At 40.7% G+C, this 16584-nt stretch overlaps 1 protein-coding gene across 1 annotated transcript; it reads right to left on the bottom strand.

The window, feature by feature from the left end:
* Nucleotides 1-7585: 7585 nt before the first annotated feature.
* Nucleotides 7586-9067, bottom strand: LOC130981880 (uncharacterized). Its single transcript, XM_057905625.1, has 3 exons — nt 8987-9067; nt 8192-8665; nt 7586-8113 (listed from the first exon to the last, which is right to left on the bottom strand). Exons 1-3 carry the CDS (start codon nt 9065-9067, stop codon nt 7586-7588), a joined length of 1083 nt encoding a protein of 360 aa, XP_057761608.1.
* Nucleotides 9068-16584: the final 7517 nt, after the last annotated feature.

Here is a 16584-nt window from a genome sequence, read left to right as displayed (position 1 = left end):
CCATACACAAGCTGGTATGGAGAGGTCCCTATAGGGGTCTTGAATGCTGTTCTGTATGCCCATAGAGCATCATCCAAGCTTCTTGCCCAATCCTTTCTACGGTTAATTACAGTCCGTTCCAGGATTCTTTTGAGTTCTCTATTTGAGACTTCAGCTTGCCCATTAGTCTGTGGATGATATGGAGTAGCTACTCTGTGGCTAACTCCATAACGAACCAGAGTAGCATAAAGCTGTTTATTGCAGAAATGAGTGCCCCCATCACTGATTAACACTCTAGGAATACCAAATCTGCTGAAGATGTGTTTCTGGAGGAATTTTAACACTGTTTTAGTGTCATTGGTGGGTGTTGCAATAGCCTCCACCCATTTGGATACATAATCCACTGCCACCAGAATATAAGTGTTTGAGTATGATGGTGGGAAGGGTCCCATGAAGTCAATGCCCCATACATCAAACAACTCAATCTCCAAGATTCCTTGTTGAGGCATGGCATAGCTGTGAGGTAGGTTGCCTGATCTTTGGCAACTGTCACAATTAAGCACAAATGCACGGGAATCTTTATAGAGAGTAGGCCAGTAGAAGCCACTTTGGATGACTCTTGTGGCTGTTCGCTCACTTCCAAAATGTCCTCCATACTGTGATCCATGGCAATGCCAAAGGATCTTCTGTGCTTCCTCTTTAGGCACACATCTACGGATTACTCCGTCTGCACATCTCTTGAAGAGATATGATTCATCCCAAAGATAGTACTTTGCATCTGTGATTAATTTCTTTGATTGCACCCTACTGTACTCTTTGGGTATGAATCTCACTGCCTTGTAGTTTGCAATGTCTGCAAACCACGGCGCTTCCTGGATGGCAAACAGTTGCTCATCCGGAAAGGTTTCAGAGATCTCAGTGAGAGGGAGGGACGCCCCTTTTACTGGTTCTATTCGGGACAGGTGATCTGCTACTTGATTTTCTGTCCCTTTTCTGTCTCTTATTTCTATGTCAAACTCTTGCAGAAGCAACACCCATCTGATGAGTCTGGGTTTTGAATCCTGCTTTGTGAGTAGATATTTAAGAGCAGCATGATCAGTGTACACAATCACTTTTGATCCTACTAAATAGGATCTGAACTTGTCAATGGCGTAAACCACTGCAAGTAGCTCTTTTTCTGTGGTTGTGTAATTCTTCTGTGCATCATTTAGAACATGGCTGGCATAGTAAATGACATGCAGAAGCTTGTCATGCCTTTGTCCCAATACTGCACCAATGGCATGGTCACTGGCATCACACATCAGTTCAAATGGTAATGTCCAGTCTGGTGCAGAGATTATTGGTGCTGTAACCAATTTAGCTTTCAGAGTCTCAAATGCCTGCAGACATTCTTTATCAAAGATAAATGGCGTGTCAGCAGCTAGCAGGTTGCTCAGAGGTTTGGCGATTTTTGAAAAATCCTTTATAAACCTCCTATAGAATCCTGCATGCCCCAGAAAGCTTCTGATTGCCTTAACATTGGCAGGTGGTGGTAATTTTTCAATTACTTCTACCTTAGCTTGGTCCACCTCTATTCCCTTGTTCGAAATTTTGTGCCCAAGGACAATTCCTTCAGTCACCATAAAGTGACATTTTTCCCAGTTTAAAACCAGGTTAGTCTCTTGGCATCTTTTCAGAACAAGTGCTAAATGGTTAAGGCAGGAGCTGAATGAGTCTCCAAATACTGAAAAGTCATCCATGAAGACTTCCAGAAATTTTTCCACCATATCAGAGAAAATGGAGAGCATGCACCTCTGAAAGGTTGCAGGTGCATTACACAGGCCAAATGGCATCCTTCTGTATGCAAATACTCTAGATGGGCATGTGAACGCCGTTTTCTCCTGGTCCTGGGGATCTACTGCAATTTGATTATAACCTGAATATCCATCCAGGAAGCAGTAGTATTCATGGCCTGCTAGTCTTTCTAGCATCTGGTCTATGAATGGTAAAGGAAAATGATCCTTTCTGGTGGCTGTATTGAGCCTTCTATAATCAATGCACATACGCCACCCTGTAACTGTTCTTGTAGGAACCAGTTCATTTTTTTCATTATGAACCACTGTCATGCCTCCTTTCTTTGGGACAACTTGGACAGGGCTCACCCAGGGGCTGTCAGAAATAGGATAAATAATCCCAGCCTCTAGTAATTTAGTGACCTCTTTCTGCACCACTTCTTTCATAGCTGGATTCAGCCGCCTTTGTGGTTGAACCACTGGCTTGGCGTCATTCTCCAGCAAGATTTTGTGCATGCATCTGGCTGGGCTAATGCCCTTAAGATCACTAATGGACCACCCAAGAGCTGTCTTGTGCGTCCTTAGCACTTGAATTAGTGCTTCCTCTTCCTGTGGCTCTAAGGTAGAGCTTATAATTACAGGAAAGGTATCACCTTCTCCCAGAAATGCATATTTCAGGGATGGTGGTAATGGTTTGAGTTCGGGTTTTGGAGGTTTCTCCTCTTCTTGAGGGATTTTCAGAGGTTCTATTATCTTTTCTGACTCCTCCAAATCAGGCTGAACATCTTTAAAGATGTCCTCTAGCTCTGATTCCAAACTCTCAGCCATATTGACCTCTCTTACCAGAGAATCAATAATATCAACACTCATGCAGTCATTTGGGGTGTCTGGATGTTGCATTGCTTTGACAACATTTAACTTGAACTCCTCCTCATTGACTCTCAAGGTTACTTCCCCTTTTTGGACATCAATGAGGGTTCGGCCAGTTGCTAGGAAAGGTCTTCCTAGAATGAGAGTTGCACTCTTGTGCTCCTCCATTTCCAGCACCACAAAGTCAATAGGAAAGGCAAATGGCCCAACCTTGACAATCATGTCTTCAATCACGCCTGATGGGTACTTAATGGAGCCATCAGCAAGTTGAAGACATATCCTGGTTGGTTTAATTTCTTCAGTTAAACCAAGCTTTCGGATAGTAGATGCAGGTATTAAGTTGATACTTGTCCCAAGATCACATAAAGCTTGCTTGGTGCAATTACCCTCTAATGTGCATGGTATCATAAAGCTCCCAGGATCTTTAAGCTTCTCAGGTAAGCTTTTCAGAATGACTGCACTGCATTCTTCAGTGAGGTAGACTTTTTCAGTTTCCCTCCAATCCTTCTTATGACTTAAGATTTCTTTCATGAACTTAGCATAAGAGGGTATTTGCTCAAGTGCTTCTGCAAACGGAATCTTTATTTCAAGAGTCCTGAGATAGTCTGCAAAGCGGGCAAATTGCTTATCCTGTTCCGCTTGGCGGAGTTTTTGAGGATAAGGCATTTTGGCTTTGTATTCCTCAACCTTAGTTGCTGCAGGTTTATTACCTACAGAAGTGGGTTGGGAAGCCTTTTTAGAAGGGTCAGCACTTGTATGTGACTGATTCCCCACTGGCATTTGAATGCTAGTGATGGGAGCTGGAGTGGCGTTAGACGCCACTTCCTTGTTTGTTACTGGCGTTTGAACGCCAGAACCATGCTCCCTTTGGGCGTTCAACGCCGGATCCATGCTTGTTTCTGGCGTTGAACGCCAGGAATGAGCATGTTCTGGGCGTTCAGCGCCAGCTTTGTTCCTTTCTGGGCTCTGATTGTCCTCAGAGGGATTTTGAGTATCCTCTTGTTCATTTCTTGGTTTCCTGCTGTTTTGAAGTGAGGTATTTAATGTTTTCCCACTTCTTAATTGAACTGCTTGGCATTCTTCTGTTATTTGTTTTGACAGTTGCTTTTCTGTCTGCTTTAATTGTGCTTCCATGTTCCTGTTGGCCATTCTTGTTTCCTGTAATATTTCCTTGAATTCGGCTAGCTGCTGGGTTAGAAAATCTAATTGCTGATTGAATTCATTAGCCTGATCCACTGGACTGAGTTCTGCAGTTACTGTTTTAGCTTCTTCTTTCACAGAGGATTCACTGCTTAGGTACAGATGCTGATTTCTGGCAACTGTATCAATAAGCTCTTGAGCTTCTTCAATTGTTTTTCTCATGTGTATAGATCCACCAGCTGAGTGGTCTAGAGAAATCTGAGCTTTTTCTGTAAGCCCATAGTAAAAGATGTCTAATTGCACCCATTCTAAAAACATTTCAGAGGGGCATTTTCTTAGCATCTCTCTGTATCTCTCCCAAGCATCATAAAGGGATTCATTATCTCCTTGTTTGAAGCCTTGGATGTTTAGCCTTAGCTGTGTCATCCGTTTGGGAGGGAAATAGTGATTCAGGAATTTTTCTGACAGCTGTTTCCATGTTTTTATGCTGTTCTTAGGCTGGTTATTTAACCACCTCTTAGCTTGATCTTTTACAGCAAATGGAAACAGTAATAATCTGTAGATATCCTGATCTACTTCCTTATCATGTACTGTATCAGCAATTTGCAGAAATTGTGCCAGAAACTCTGTAGGTTCTTCATGTGGAAGACCAGAATACTGACAATTTTGCTGCACCATGATAATGAGCTGAGGATTCAGCTCAAAGCTACTAACTCCAATGGAAGGTATACAAATACTACTCCCATATGAAGCAGTAGTGGGGTTAGCATATGACCCCAGAGTCCTCTTGGACTGTTCATTCCTACTTGCTTCCATACTAGATCACAAGGGATAATTTATATGTTGATTTTATTTATTTTATAAAAGTGGAATAAATAAAACGAAATATATATAAAAAAAATATTTTGAAAATATTTTGTGAAAAATTTTTCGAAAAATTTGGAATTGAAATTTGAATTTTATATTAAAAATTTCGAAAAAGTAGTTTTAAAATTGGTTAGAAAATAAAATTTTTTTTTTAATTTTGAATTTTATGATGAAAGAGAAAAACACACAAAAGACACAAGATTTAAAATTTTTAGATTTAGTGCTCCTTATTTTCGAAAATTTTTGGAGGGAAAACACCAAGGAACACCAAACTTAAAAATTTTAAGATCAAGACACAAGAAATATCCAAGAACACCTTGAAGATTCACAAGAACACCAAGAACAAAAGAAAGAACACCAAACTTAAAATTTTTAGAAAACTCTAAGAAAATTTTCGAAAATTATAAGGAGATTAACAAGAAAACACCAAACTTAAAGTTTGGCACAAGATTCGATCAAGAAAAATTATTTTTGAAAAAAGATTTTCAAAAGAACTGGTGCCCAATTGGCAAGAACATAAGCCAACGCTATAACCAACTGATTTAAAAAAATGTAACGTATTTTAAAGATGTATTATTTTTATGGATAAAATAAATTTTTTGAAAACTAATGTTTTGAAAAAGCACAAGAAAAACAAGAAAAGACACAGAACAAGAAAAATTAAAGATCAAACAAGAAAAATAAACATGAACAACTTGAAGATCAATGAAGAACAAAGAACACAAGTCGAAAATTTTAAAGAAAAATATAAGATATGCAATTGACACCAAACTTAGAACAAGACACTAAACTCACGAAAATTAGCAACTAATAACGAAAAATAATAAATTTTGAAAAGAAATTTTTGAAAAGAAACTATCCTATCAAGATTTAATGACTCTATAATAATAAAAATAAAAATAAATTATTCCTAATCTAAGAAATAAAATAAGCCTTCAATTGTCCAAACTCAATAATCCCCGGCAACGGCGCCAAAAACTTGGTGGACGAAATTGTGATTTCTATCTTTTGATCTTTAGTATGTTCACAACTCCGTTCAACTAACCAGCAAGTGCACTGGGTCGTCCAAGTAATACCTTACGTGAGTAAGGGTCGATCCCACAGAGATTATTGGTTTGAAGCAATCAATGTTATTTTATCAATCTTAGTCAGGAGGCTAATAAAGTTATTTGGATTTATTTGTAAGAAGCCAAAGTATTTAAAATTGTAAGTTAAAATAATAGGGAATAATAGCGTTACTTGTTGTGTAGTAGTGAGAAATATGTTGGAGTTTTAGAGATGCTTTGTCCTCTGAATTTCAACTCTTCCTTGAAATCCTTTCTCCACACGCAAAACCCATTCTATAGCAAGCTCTATGTAGGGTGTCACCGTTGTCAATGGCTACCTCCCATCCTCTCAGTGAAAACGTTCCTATGCTCTGTCACAGCACGGCTAATCATCTGTCGGTTCTCAATCAGGTTGGAATAGAATCCATTGATTCTTTTGCGTCTGTCACTAACGCCCAGCCCTCAGGAGTTTGAAGCACGTCACAGTCATTCAATCCCGGAATCCTACTCGGAATACCACAGACAAGGTTTAGACTTTCCGGATTCTCATGAATGCCGCCATCTATCTAGCTTATACCACGAAGATTCTGTTGGGGAATCTAAGAGATATTCATTCAGTCTGATGTAGAACGGAGGTGGTTGTCAGGCACACGTTCATGGATTGAGGAAGGTGATGAGTGTCACAGATCATCACCTTCTTCACAATTAAGCACGAATGAACATCTTAGATACGAGTAAGCGTGTTTGAATGGAAAATAAAGGAATTGTATTAATTCATTGAGACGCTGCAGAGCTCCTCACCCCCAACAATGGAGTTTAGAGACTCATGCCGTCAAAAAGTATGTGATTCAGATCTGAAAATGTCATGAGGTACAAGATAAGTCTGTAAAAGTTGTTTAAATAGTAAACTAGTAACCTAGGTTTACAGAAAAATGAATAAACTAAGATAATTGGTGCAGAAATCCACTTCTGGGGCCCACTTGGTGTGTGCTGGGGCTGAGACTAAAGCTTTCCACGTGTAAAGGCCTTTCTTGGCGTCAAACTCCAGGTTTTGACGTGTTTTGGGCGTTCAACTCCGGATCATGACGTTTTTCTGGCGTTTAACTCCAGACAGCAGCATGTACTTGGCGTTCAACGCCAAGTTACGTCGTCTATCCTTGCGCAAAGTATAGACTATTATATATTGCTGGAAAGCCCTGGATGTCTACTTTCCAACGCCTTTGAGAGCGCGCCAATTGGACTCCTGTAGCTCCAGAAAATCTATTTCGAGTGCAGAGAGGTCAGGATCCAACAACATCAGCAGTCCTTTTTCAGCCTAAGTCAGATTTTTGCTCAGCTCCATCAATTTCAGCCAGAAAATACCTGAAATCACAGAAAAACACACAAACTCATAGTAAAGTCCAGAAATATAATTTTTGCCTAAAAACTAATATTATTTTACTAAAAACTAACTGAAACATGCTAAAATCTACATGAAATTACCCCCAAAAAGCGTATAAAATATCCGCTCATCAATGCTCCTAAATCACACATGCAATCATAAATTACTACACCACCAATAGTACAATTAACTATGCAAGGACCTGGATCACTACATTTTTCAGGTAATCCTCCCATTAAAGCAGATATAGAACTACCTAAAGGAATAGTTTCTAATTCATTAATTTTGTCTTTATGGATACATAAGTCTTTTAGAAACTTTGCATATTTAGGTACCTGCTGAATAACATCAAAAAGGGGAACAGTTACCTCAACCTTTTTGAATATTTCTACCATTTTAGGATCAGGTTCCAGCTGCTTCCTAGGCTTCCTTGCAAGTTGTGGAAATGGGATGGGAGTAGTGTTTTCTGTGGTGCCTGCACCTTTTTGTGCTTCTTCCTGTGGTTGAGCTATATCTTCTTCAGCTATGTCCTATATATCCTCTTCCTCTGAAACATCTTCGATTTCTACCACCTCTTCAGCTGAGGCGTATTCTGGTGAGCTTGGTTCCTCCTGATTCCTCTTCTGCAGTGTGGTTCCGGACCTCAGGGTGATGGAATTAATGCCTTCCTTTGGATTGGGTAATGGTTGAGAGGGGATTCCAGTGGTGCTTGAAGGTTGGTTACTGGAATTTTTTGTTGAACCAAGTTGTGTCATAAAAGCTTGCAGAGTAGAGGTGAAACCATTCAGACTGGCGTTAATACTGTTCACGATGGTATTTTCCATGGCCAGTTGTCTTTTCTCAAAAGCTTGTAATAAATCTTCATTAGAAGATACAGAAGAATGAGTAATTTGAGAGGTTTGCTGCTGATTGTTCGGTGGTCCTTGGTTTTGCCTCAGGTGAGATGCTCGGTAAGGTTGATTTTGCTGCCTGTTGTTGTAATTATTCCACCTCTGATTTCCCTGATTATCTCTGCCTCCCCTATTATTGTTGTCCCTCCAATTCTGGTTTGAATTGTCCTGCCATCCATGGTTATTATTTCCACTTTGATTGTACCCTTGGTTGGGGCGGTCATAGAAGTTGTGAGTGGATGCCACCATGTTGTCTTCTTGTTGGAGCTGCGGGCATTCATCAGTGTAATGACTGTAATCGGCACAAATTCTGCAAATTCTTTGTGGAACTAGTTGTTGGTTTTGCTGCGGTTGAGTTTGCTGAGCTTGTTGATTTAACTGCATTTGCTTCAGCAGGTTGGTCATTTCACAGATGCTTCGATTTAGAGCAGCAGTCTCTATGCCAGAAGATACTTCTGTAACGGCCCTTGAACGACCTTGCTTCTGTCTGTGATTCCGAGTAGATTCAGCTAAATTACTGATCAATTGCCAAGTTTCATCAGTGGTCTTGTACTTCTTCATAGACCCATTGCTGGCACTTTCCAATGTGGTCTTATCTTGGGGCCTCATACCTTGTGTGATATAGCTGAGTAGCACGATTTTGTCAATCATGTGGTGGGGGCATGCTTCCAGAAGATTATCGAAGCGCTCCCAGCATTCAAAGAGAGTCTCATTGTCATCCTGAACAATTGTAGAGATATCCTTCCTCAGTTTATCAGTAACTTAAGATGGAAAGAATTTCTCCAGAAACTCCTTTCTGAGTGTATCCCAGTTGGATACATTTGCTAGAGGTTGAGTGTAGTACTACTCTCTTGCTTTTCCCTCAAGAGAGAACGGAAAAGCTTTTAGCAGAATTGAAGTTTCATCAGTGCCATTACGCCTGACAATAGAACAGGCTGCCTAGAAATCTCTCAAGTGCTTGATAGGCTCTTGAGCAGGTAGGCCATGAAACTTGGGCATCAAATTTAGCAGTGCGGTCTTTATTTCAAAATCCATAGCTACCGCTGGATGAAGCGCTTGAAACGGTTGCATTGTAAAATCAGGAGCTCCTTCCTCCTGAATGGTAACTCTTCTAGCTGCCATGTTTTCTGCACGTAAAACAACCGAATCAGTAGAACGGGGGCTGGTCTCTTCCTCAGATTCACTTTCAGATCTGCCCTCAGAGTGGACTAACCTACGCTGTTCTCACCTTATTCGTGAAATTGTTCTTTCAATTTCAGGATCGAATATTAGCAAGCGCGGATCAGGAAGTGAACGTGTCATTTGACAGAAGAAACACGCAGCTCATAGTAGCAAAATTAAATAAAATGCAAGTAAATAAAATCTAATTAATAAAATTAGCACTCTATTGCAACTCCCCGGCAACGGCGCCAAAAATTGATGGAGTGCAGAAGCTGGTGAATTAAAAGTTTATTAAAATGGTTACGTTGCGAGTATAGTTCTTAACTCACCGAAAATCTGCCTATCAATTTAGAAATATGTCATAGAAAGTTTAAATTAAAATTACTGGGAGTTTTAAGTCCCAGGTCGTCTCCCAACGAGTTGCAGAAAAGTGTGCTGTTTTATTAATAAGATATTCCAAAAAGTTGAGCTAAGTAAATTGGGATTTAAATTGAGGAATTTTAAATAATATAAATGAAAGCCTTGACTGGGAATTGATTGGTTAGAATCTCTATCATTGACGGAATGATTTCTAAGATTAATTTATAATTAATGGTTACTCTGTTTGGTTATCCCTTACTAGGTAAGGGAAAGTCAAACAAGTTGGAATGCCAGATCTGTTCACGAGTTACAACCCACTTAGTTCAAAGGGATTGGCGTTGGTGACATGATAGCAATCCAACAATTAACCCAACTACAAATTTTCCTTCAATCCTTCCAATTCAGAGTTCCTTTTAATCAATTCCCCATCAAGTAATGAAACTACTCACGCATTGTAAATAAAGAATTCATGGCACATGAAAGGGAATTAAAAGAAGACATGATTATTGGAATTGAAATTAAATTAAAAAGAAATAGTCCTTGCATTAATTAATCATAAAAGTATCTGAATGACAAAATTGAACATAACAAAGAACATGGAAGAATAAAACCAAGTTAAGAGAACAAACTAGAGTGATGAGGTCTTGATGAGGAAATAACTCTTCTCAATGTTCCAATGCTAAGACCAATTGAAAGTTAAAATTCTAAAAGCTATAGAGAGAAAACCTAAGAGAGTGAAAAACTAGATCTCAACTACTGAATGAATGTGTCTCCGTTATTTCTGCATATTCTCTGACTCTAGTCTACTGTTTCGGGCCGAAAACTGGGCCGAAATAGGGTCCAAAATCGCTGGTTTCGGATTCTGCAGATTATGCAGATCGCGCATTTCACGCGATCGCGTCATCCATGCGGACGCGTCGCTTGCGCTTTTCCTCTTCACGCGTTCGCGTCATCCAAGCTACCGCGTTGCTTGTGCTTTCCAATCCGCGTGGCCGCGCAAGCCATGCGGCCGCGTCACCACGATTTGCGCTCCTTCGCGCAGTCGCGTGAGCCATGCGACCGCGTCACTTTTCGCTAGTTATCTCCTCAAATTCTTGTGTTCCTTCCATTTTTGCTAGCTTCCTCTCCAATCTCCGTCTCATTCATGCCTTATAAAGCATGAGACACTTGACACACAGATTACGGCATCGAATGGAATAAAGGAGAATTAAAATTAAATAATTAAAGTCTCTAGGAAGCAATTTTCAAACATGTAATAAATTCAGGAAGGAAATCTAAATGCATGCTAAATTGATGAATAAGTGGGTAAGGATCATGACAAAACCACACAATTAAACACAATATAAACTATAAATTGATGAATAAGTGGGTAAGGATCATGACAAAACCACACAATTAAACACAATATAAACTATAAAATAGTGGTTTATCAATGAGCATGCTTCCCAAATTTTGAAATAACTTGTTCAATTTAATTCTTTACCTTTTTCTATCATCCCATGTTCCAATAAAATTTTCCACACTTAAATTATACACAATATCCATCTTAAGCTAACCAAGGATTCAACTTGGGATTTTTATTTTGTTTTTCTGCTTATGGCTAGTAGTGTGGTTATAAAATAGAAGAGGGGTCAAAAGGCTCAAGGGACTAACAAGGGTGATGTAAAAGGGTAGGCCTTTTGGGATAAGTGAGCAAAATTATAAATAATGGCCTCAATCATCTCTTGGTATGTATCTATATTCTATAATTGGACATATAGGTTAAAACAAAATAAAGATTGCAAGCATAGAAAAGAAATGTGAAACACACGGGAATGAAATTTATGGTTTGAAGTAACCATACAATTAAGCTCAAAACTCACGGGCTGTGTGTTCTCAAGCTCAGAAATCATATATCAGTTATGTATGTCAGGCAAGTAGAAATCAAGAGTTTCCATTCAACTCAATGTAAATCTTAAGGTGCCCCTTAAAATCTTAGTGTTTCTCCTTGAATAAATGTTGTTAACTAACTAACATGTAATGCTATATATACAAGGTGTGTGGATTGTTTTAATTTACTAAAGTTCCTAGCTTACTCTTTTATTTTCAATTAAACCGACTTATCATATGCTAAAAGGGCAAACTATACCAATTAATCCACTTAATATATAACTAGTAAACTAAGAGTGCAAATTAAGCTAGAATATCTGAGATATATACAGCCCAAAGTGCAAAATGCAGAAATACAACAAAAGCAAAAAAAAGGAGAAAAATATGCAAATAAAATATAGAAACTAAACAAAATAAGATAAGAGTATGTAGTGGTTCACCAAAAAAATATGCTAGAGATGGCAACCTCCCCACACTTAAATAATAGCATCGTCCTCAATGCTCACTCAAACTGGGTGTGAAGAAGTGTCATCTCCGGAAGGATGGGCTGCCGGTGTCTCAGTGGTAGTCGGAAGGTCTGCAATCTCTGTAAGTGTAGGAGGAGTGGTCTGCTGAAGCAGAGGCTCTGTCTGTAAAGGAATCTCCGGATCAGCAGTCTGTTGCTGGTGGTGCTCCTCATGATGTGGGGCAGTATGCTCGGGTCCTCCCTGCTCAGCCTGGGTAGGTGCATCCTCCTCATGATCGCTCGCCTCCTCCTCAGATGTGTCTGATGGTGTGTCGGGCTCGGAGGAGATGTCGCCACTAGATCGGATCATTAGCTTGAGGTGCTCATAGCGTCACATATGGCGACGCTCAGACCTCTCATAACGTCGCCTGTTGCGACGTTCAGACCTCTCAAAGTGCTACTGGTGACGGCGCTCCATCTGGTCTAAGCGGTCAAAGAGTCGGTGTACTAGAAAATAGACGGGCTCAGGAGCAGGTGGGGGTGCAGTGGATGGGACTGGGGCAGTGGAAGCGGAAGGAGCAGCTGAAGATGTAGCTGCCTCAGCAGAGCCAGTGAGAAACGGAGGTTGGTAGCCAAGAGCCTGAAACTTCCTGCTGTGGAGAATGATCTTTCTGCAGTCTGCGGCAGATGGCTTTTCATCAGCGATTTCCCAAGGTACCTCAGCTCAGCGACCCAACTGAGTAATCAGTAATAGAAATGGGAGGGTGCCTCTAACATGGACCCTGGCCATGTAATGCCGAATGAAGCGGGGTAGATATAGGTTCTTACCCATCATCACACACCAGATGAGGGTAATCATAGCAACTGGCACCTCCGCCTCATGAGTGCTCGGCATTGCGTAGTTACTCAGAATTTGTTGACATAGCTGAGCCTCATCATTCAGATATATGAGCCTGATTCCCTTGGGTACCACTGTGCTCTTTCCCATGACCCATGGAACAGTAGGATCAAGAGTGATAGCCTGTTTCACTGCATCCCAGTCAAATCTCATGAATCTCATATCCTCCTCAGCTCTTTGGTAACCGTCTGGCTGATCTGATTTAGGTGGGAGCTGGAGGATGTCTTCTATGGCTTCCTCAATAACTAGAATTTGTTTGCCTCTGAGCTGTACTGCATCCAAGGATGATAGAAAGTAGTTACAGTAGAATTCTCTGACTCAGAATGAGTTGATCTCAGTCAAGTTTCTCTCTAGGAAGAACCAGCCTCTCTGTTTAATTTGGTCTGAAGTGTACTGCTTGAGTTCTTCTGGAATTTTGAGTGTCCTTTCTAGGTACAAGTTCCTGGATGTGGCAAAAACTGGGTACTTCAGCTCACAGTATTTGTTTGCAAATTTCACTGGGTCAGCTGCAGGGACCAACTAATCAGCTTTTTCCTGCAGGGTAAAATTCTTCTCCTGCCAGGAATCATCATGCAAGATTCGCCTCTTTTCCTTTTGCCAGTGGTTACTTTGCCCTTTCCTCTGCTTTGAGATTCAGACATCCTGAAAAGCAGAAATTCCAAGATATAATTGAAGAATAAAAGTAGAAAAACACGTAAGCAAATAAAATGATAGCAATATAAGCACATAGTGGAAAAAGAGCAAGAGGAGCATGAAATGAGTTAAATATATGTGCATTTTGGAATATGGTCAAGTGAAAAAGTTTGAAAATGAAAATGACAATCCAAAATACATGATAAGTGGAATTTATGTTAAATAGGAAAAGCAATGATCAAGCCTTGAGTTAGAAAATCAAAGTAGTGAAGTAAAACGAGAAGTCAGAAATTTGGAATGGTTAATAGGTAAAAAGGAAGTTAGAAAGTAAAAGCGGTGAGTTAGGAAAAAGACAGTTAAGGTAAGTGGCATGATGATGGGTTTCCTAGTTAACAAGAAATCCACAGATTGAAAGAATAAGCAACTCATATTCAAGCAAGATTTGCAGTTAGCTGATGATAATTCATATAGATAGGGGAAGTGGAAAAGGAGAATGAAATCATCAATAATGCAAAGTGTTAACCAGGGAATCAAATGGAATAAGAATGCTAGCCCTATGCATTCATGAATTGGTTTGGTGGTAGCTGAGTATTGCAAAAATCAAAATTGCCAAAACCAAGACATGAATGGAAAAAAATGAAATAATCTGTAGAAAATTGGTCAAAATTCCGGCTAAAATTGGATGTTCCTGGGAAATACATAGCAGGATAAAGTAGTTCATATAAAAATAAATAATGCTGCAAAGAGACACAAATAGCATGAACAGGAAGGAACAATGTAACAGCAGCATGAAGTATGGAAGAATAACATATGAACAATATAATTATCACAACAAAATCAGAATTGCGAAATAGATAAAACAGGTAACAAGAACGGTGCAATTGTCAGGCCTAAATCCACTAACCACATCCTAGCTACCTAACCACCTAAAATCCACTACAATCATGCATCTCTAACTATCCTAATTTGAACAGAATCTGAAAAATAAACAAACTACGAAACTGGTAAAGGGAACGGTGTTCGGTAAAACCTAGTGTGTGTATGAACAGAGGTATGGAGCAGAGAGATGGTGAGAAAGTGGTGGTAGTGTTGCTGATGCGACGGCGATGGAAGGTGTGGCGCGGCGGTGGGCTGAGGTGGTGGCAGGGATGGTATGGTGGGCGGTTGAGGGTGATGGAGGAGAGGGAGGGTGGAGGAAGGAGATGGGGTCAAGAGTTGAGGTGCTCGGAAGGATAGGTGGTCAGCGGTGGGCTGAGGTTAGCCGCGGCGGGAGGGGCAGTGGCGGAGGGGGAGGTGGGTGAGAAGAGAGAGAGGTGAGGGAGGAGAAAAAGGAAAGAAAGAAGGGAGGGGGAGTGTCGCGGGGTTGTCTGGTGGTTGGGGTGTTAGGCGCGGCGGTGGTGGTTGCAGAGGAGGTATGGGGTTGCAGAGAAGGAAGGAGAAGGGGGGAATGGGGGGTGGGGCACGATGGGTAGGGTTTTGCGTGATTTTGGATTCAGTGGATTCAAATCCACGCGAACGCGAGGAGTACGCGATCGCGTGATTAGGGTGAAAGGGGTTGACGCGGTCGCGTGATTGACACGATCGCGTAACTTGGGTAAGAGATGAGTGACGCGGACGCTTGAGGCACGCGAACGTGTCATTGTGAATTGTGCTAGACGCACAGTTCCAGCGTCATTTTGGCGCAACTCTCTGTTTCCATTTAGGGGCCATAATATCCATGCGACGCGAACGCGTAGGATCATTTTTGTGCAAGAGACACGTTTGCTTCAGGGATACGAACGCGTGGGCCGTTTTGTGCCAAACGCACACTAGCCGCACGATTCCAACGCAACTTTCTAGGCGTTGGATCTTTACGCCGATGTCCATTCCACGCCCACGCGTGGCCTGCGCGCTCGCGTGGGGTAAAATTTTTTTTTGTGATGCAGTATGCAAAATGCAAAATGCAATGAATATCATGCAAATATTCCAGGTTTAATCAAAATTCAAAAATAGAGTAAAATGGAAAAGGAACGATTATACCATGGTGGATTGTCTCCCACCTAGCACTTTTAGTTAAAGTCCTTAAGTTGGACATTTGATGAGCTTCTTCTTACAGTGGCTTGTGCTTGAATTCATCTAGAAATCTCCACCAGTGTTTAGAATGCCAGCATTCTCCGGGGACCCAAACAAGGCACTTAAAGCCTTTGAGCAGTTTCAAACAGGTTTCTAGGCTCCCGGGGTGTTGAATGTCAGAACAGATTCCAGGATCCCAAATTTTACTTTTACACCCGTTTTTGTCTTGATTTGCATTTTTCCAGCCGAGTGATAAGTAATTTGAATTCTCACTGTAGTGACTAAACAGCTTCCGAGATCCTTTCAATTGAGCTTGACACCAATCCTTGCACCTTAAATTGAAGTGTGAAACCTCATTGAATCTCGCATACCAACTCTGAGTGCGAGTTATTTCCCTTTTGCTCTTAAAGCCGCAAAGAGCTCTAAGCTGGCCATCTATTTCAGGTAAACCATATTCAAGTGTAAAAGTAAAGATAAAGGTCAAGGATTTTACCCACTTAAAGTTGGAGTTGGGTGGTCCTGGCCTTGGGAAAAGTGTTTCCGATGGCTCTGCAAGCTTTGCTCCCTTGTGGTTTTCAGTGAATTCATCCACTTCTTTGCAAATTTCTTCAATTTCAACCATGTCTTGATCAAGGTCTTCGATATCTTCCTCATTACTTGAGTCATAATTGGGAGGTTGAGAAAAGTCTACCTCTGCATCATCTTTGTATTTACTTGGGGAAGATTCTTCTATCTCACAGAATTCACTTGCAGATGCAAGTTCATTACTAGGAGAACTTGACTTGTGATTATCATCCTCAAGGAAACATGCGTCATGGGTTATTCCATCCAGTTCTTCATAAGATACCTGCTTTGGGGGTTGTGCACTATCCTCCTTAACATCAATTGTAGCATCCTTGACGGAATTCTCCACAAATCTGGATTTCTGTGGAGGTTCAGCATCTCCTAAATCTTCAACCAACTCTTCTTCTTCTATAATGACAGCTTCCTCTACTTCTTCTAGTACGAAGTTATACTTTATACTGTCCACTGGAGTTTCTAGTGTCTCCTTCATGCTACGTTCTCCATTAAATTCTCTACATGAAGCCATGGGAGTTCCTTGAGTGTCCGAACGTCTAGAAGATAATTGATTTATTGCTTGCTCCAATTGATGAAGGGTTGCATGAAATTGATCTACTGATTCTTCGAAGCAAACCTCTGATTCTTGGCTTGATGGATATG

Source organism: Arachis stenosperma, chromosome 1 (genome assembly GCF_014773155.1).
Source record: "Arachis stenosperma cultivar V10309 chromosome 1, arast.V10309.gnm1.PFL2, whole genome shotgun sequence".
NCBI lineage: Eukaryota > Viridiplantae > Streptophyta > Magnoliopsida > Fabales > Fabaceae > Arachis > Arachis stenosperma.
Note: the sequence above shows the minus strand (reverse complement) of the source record. Positions and strands in the feature narration are given on the sequence as shown.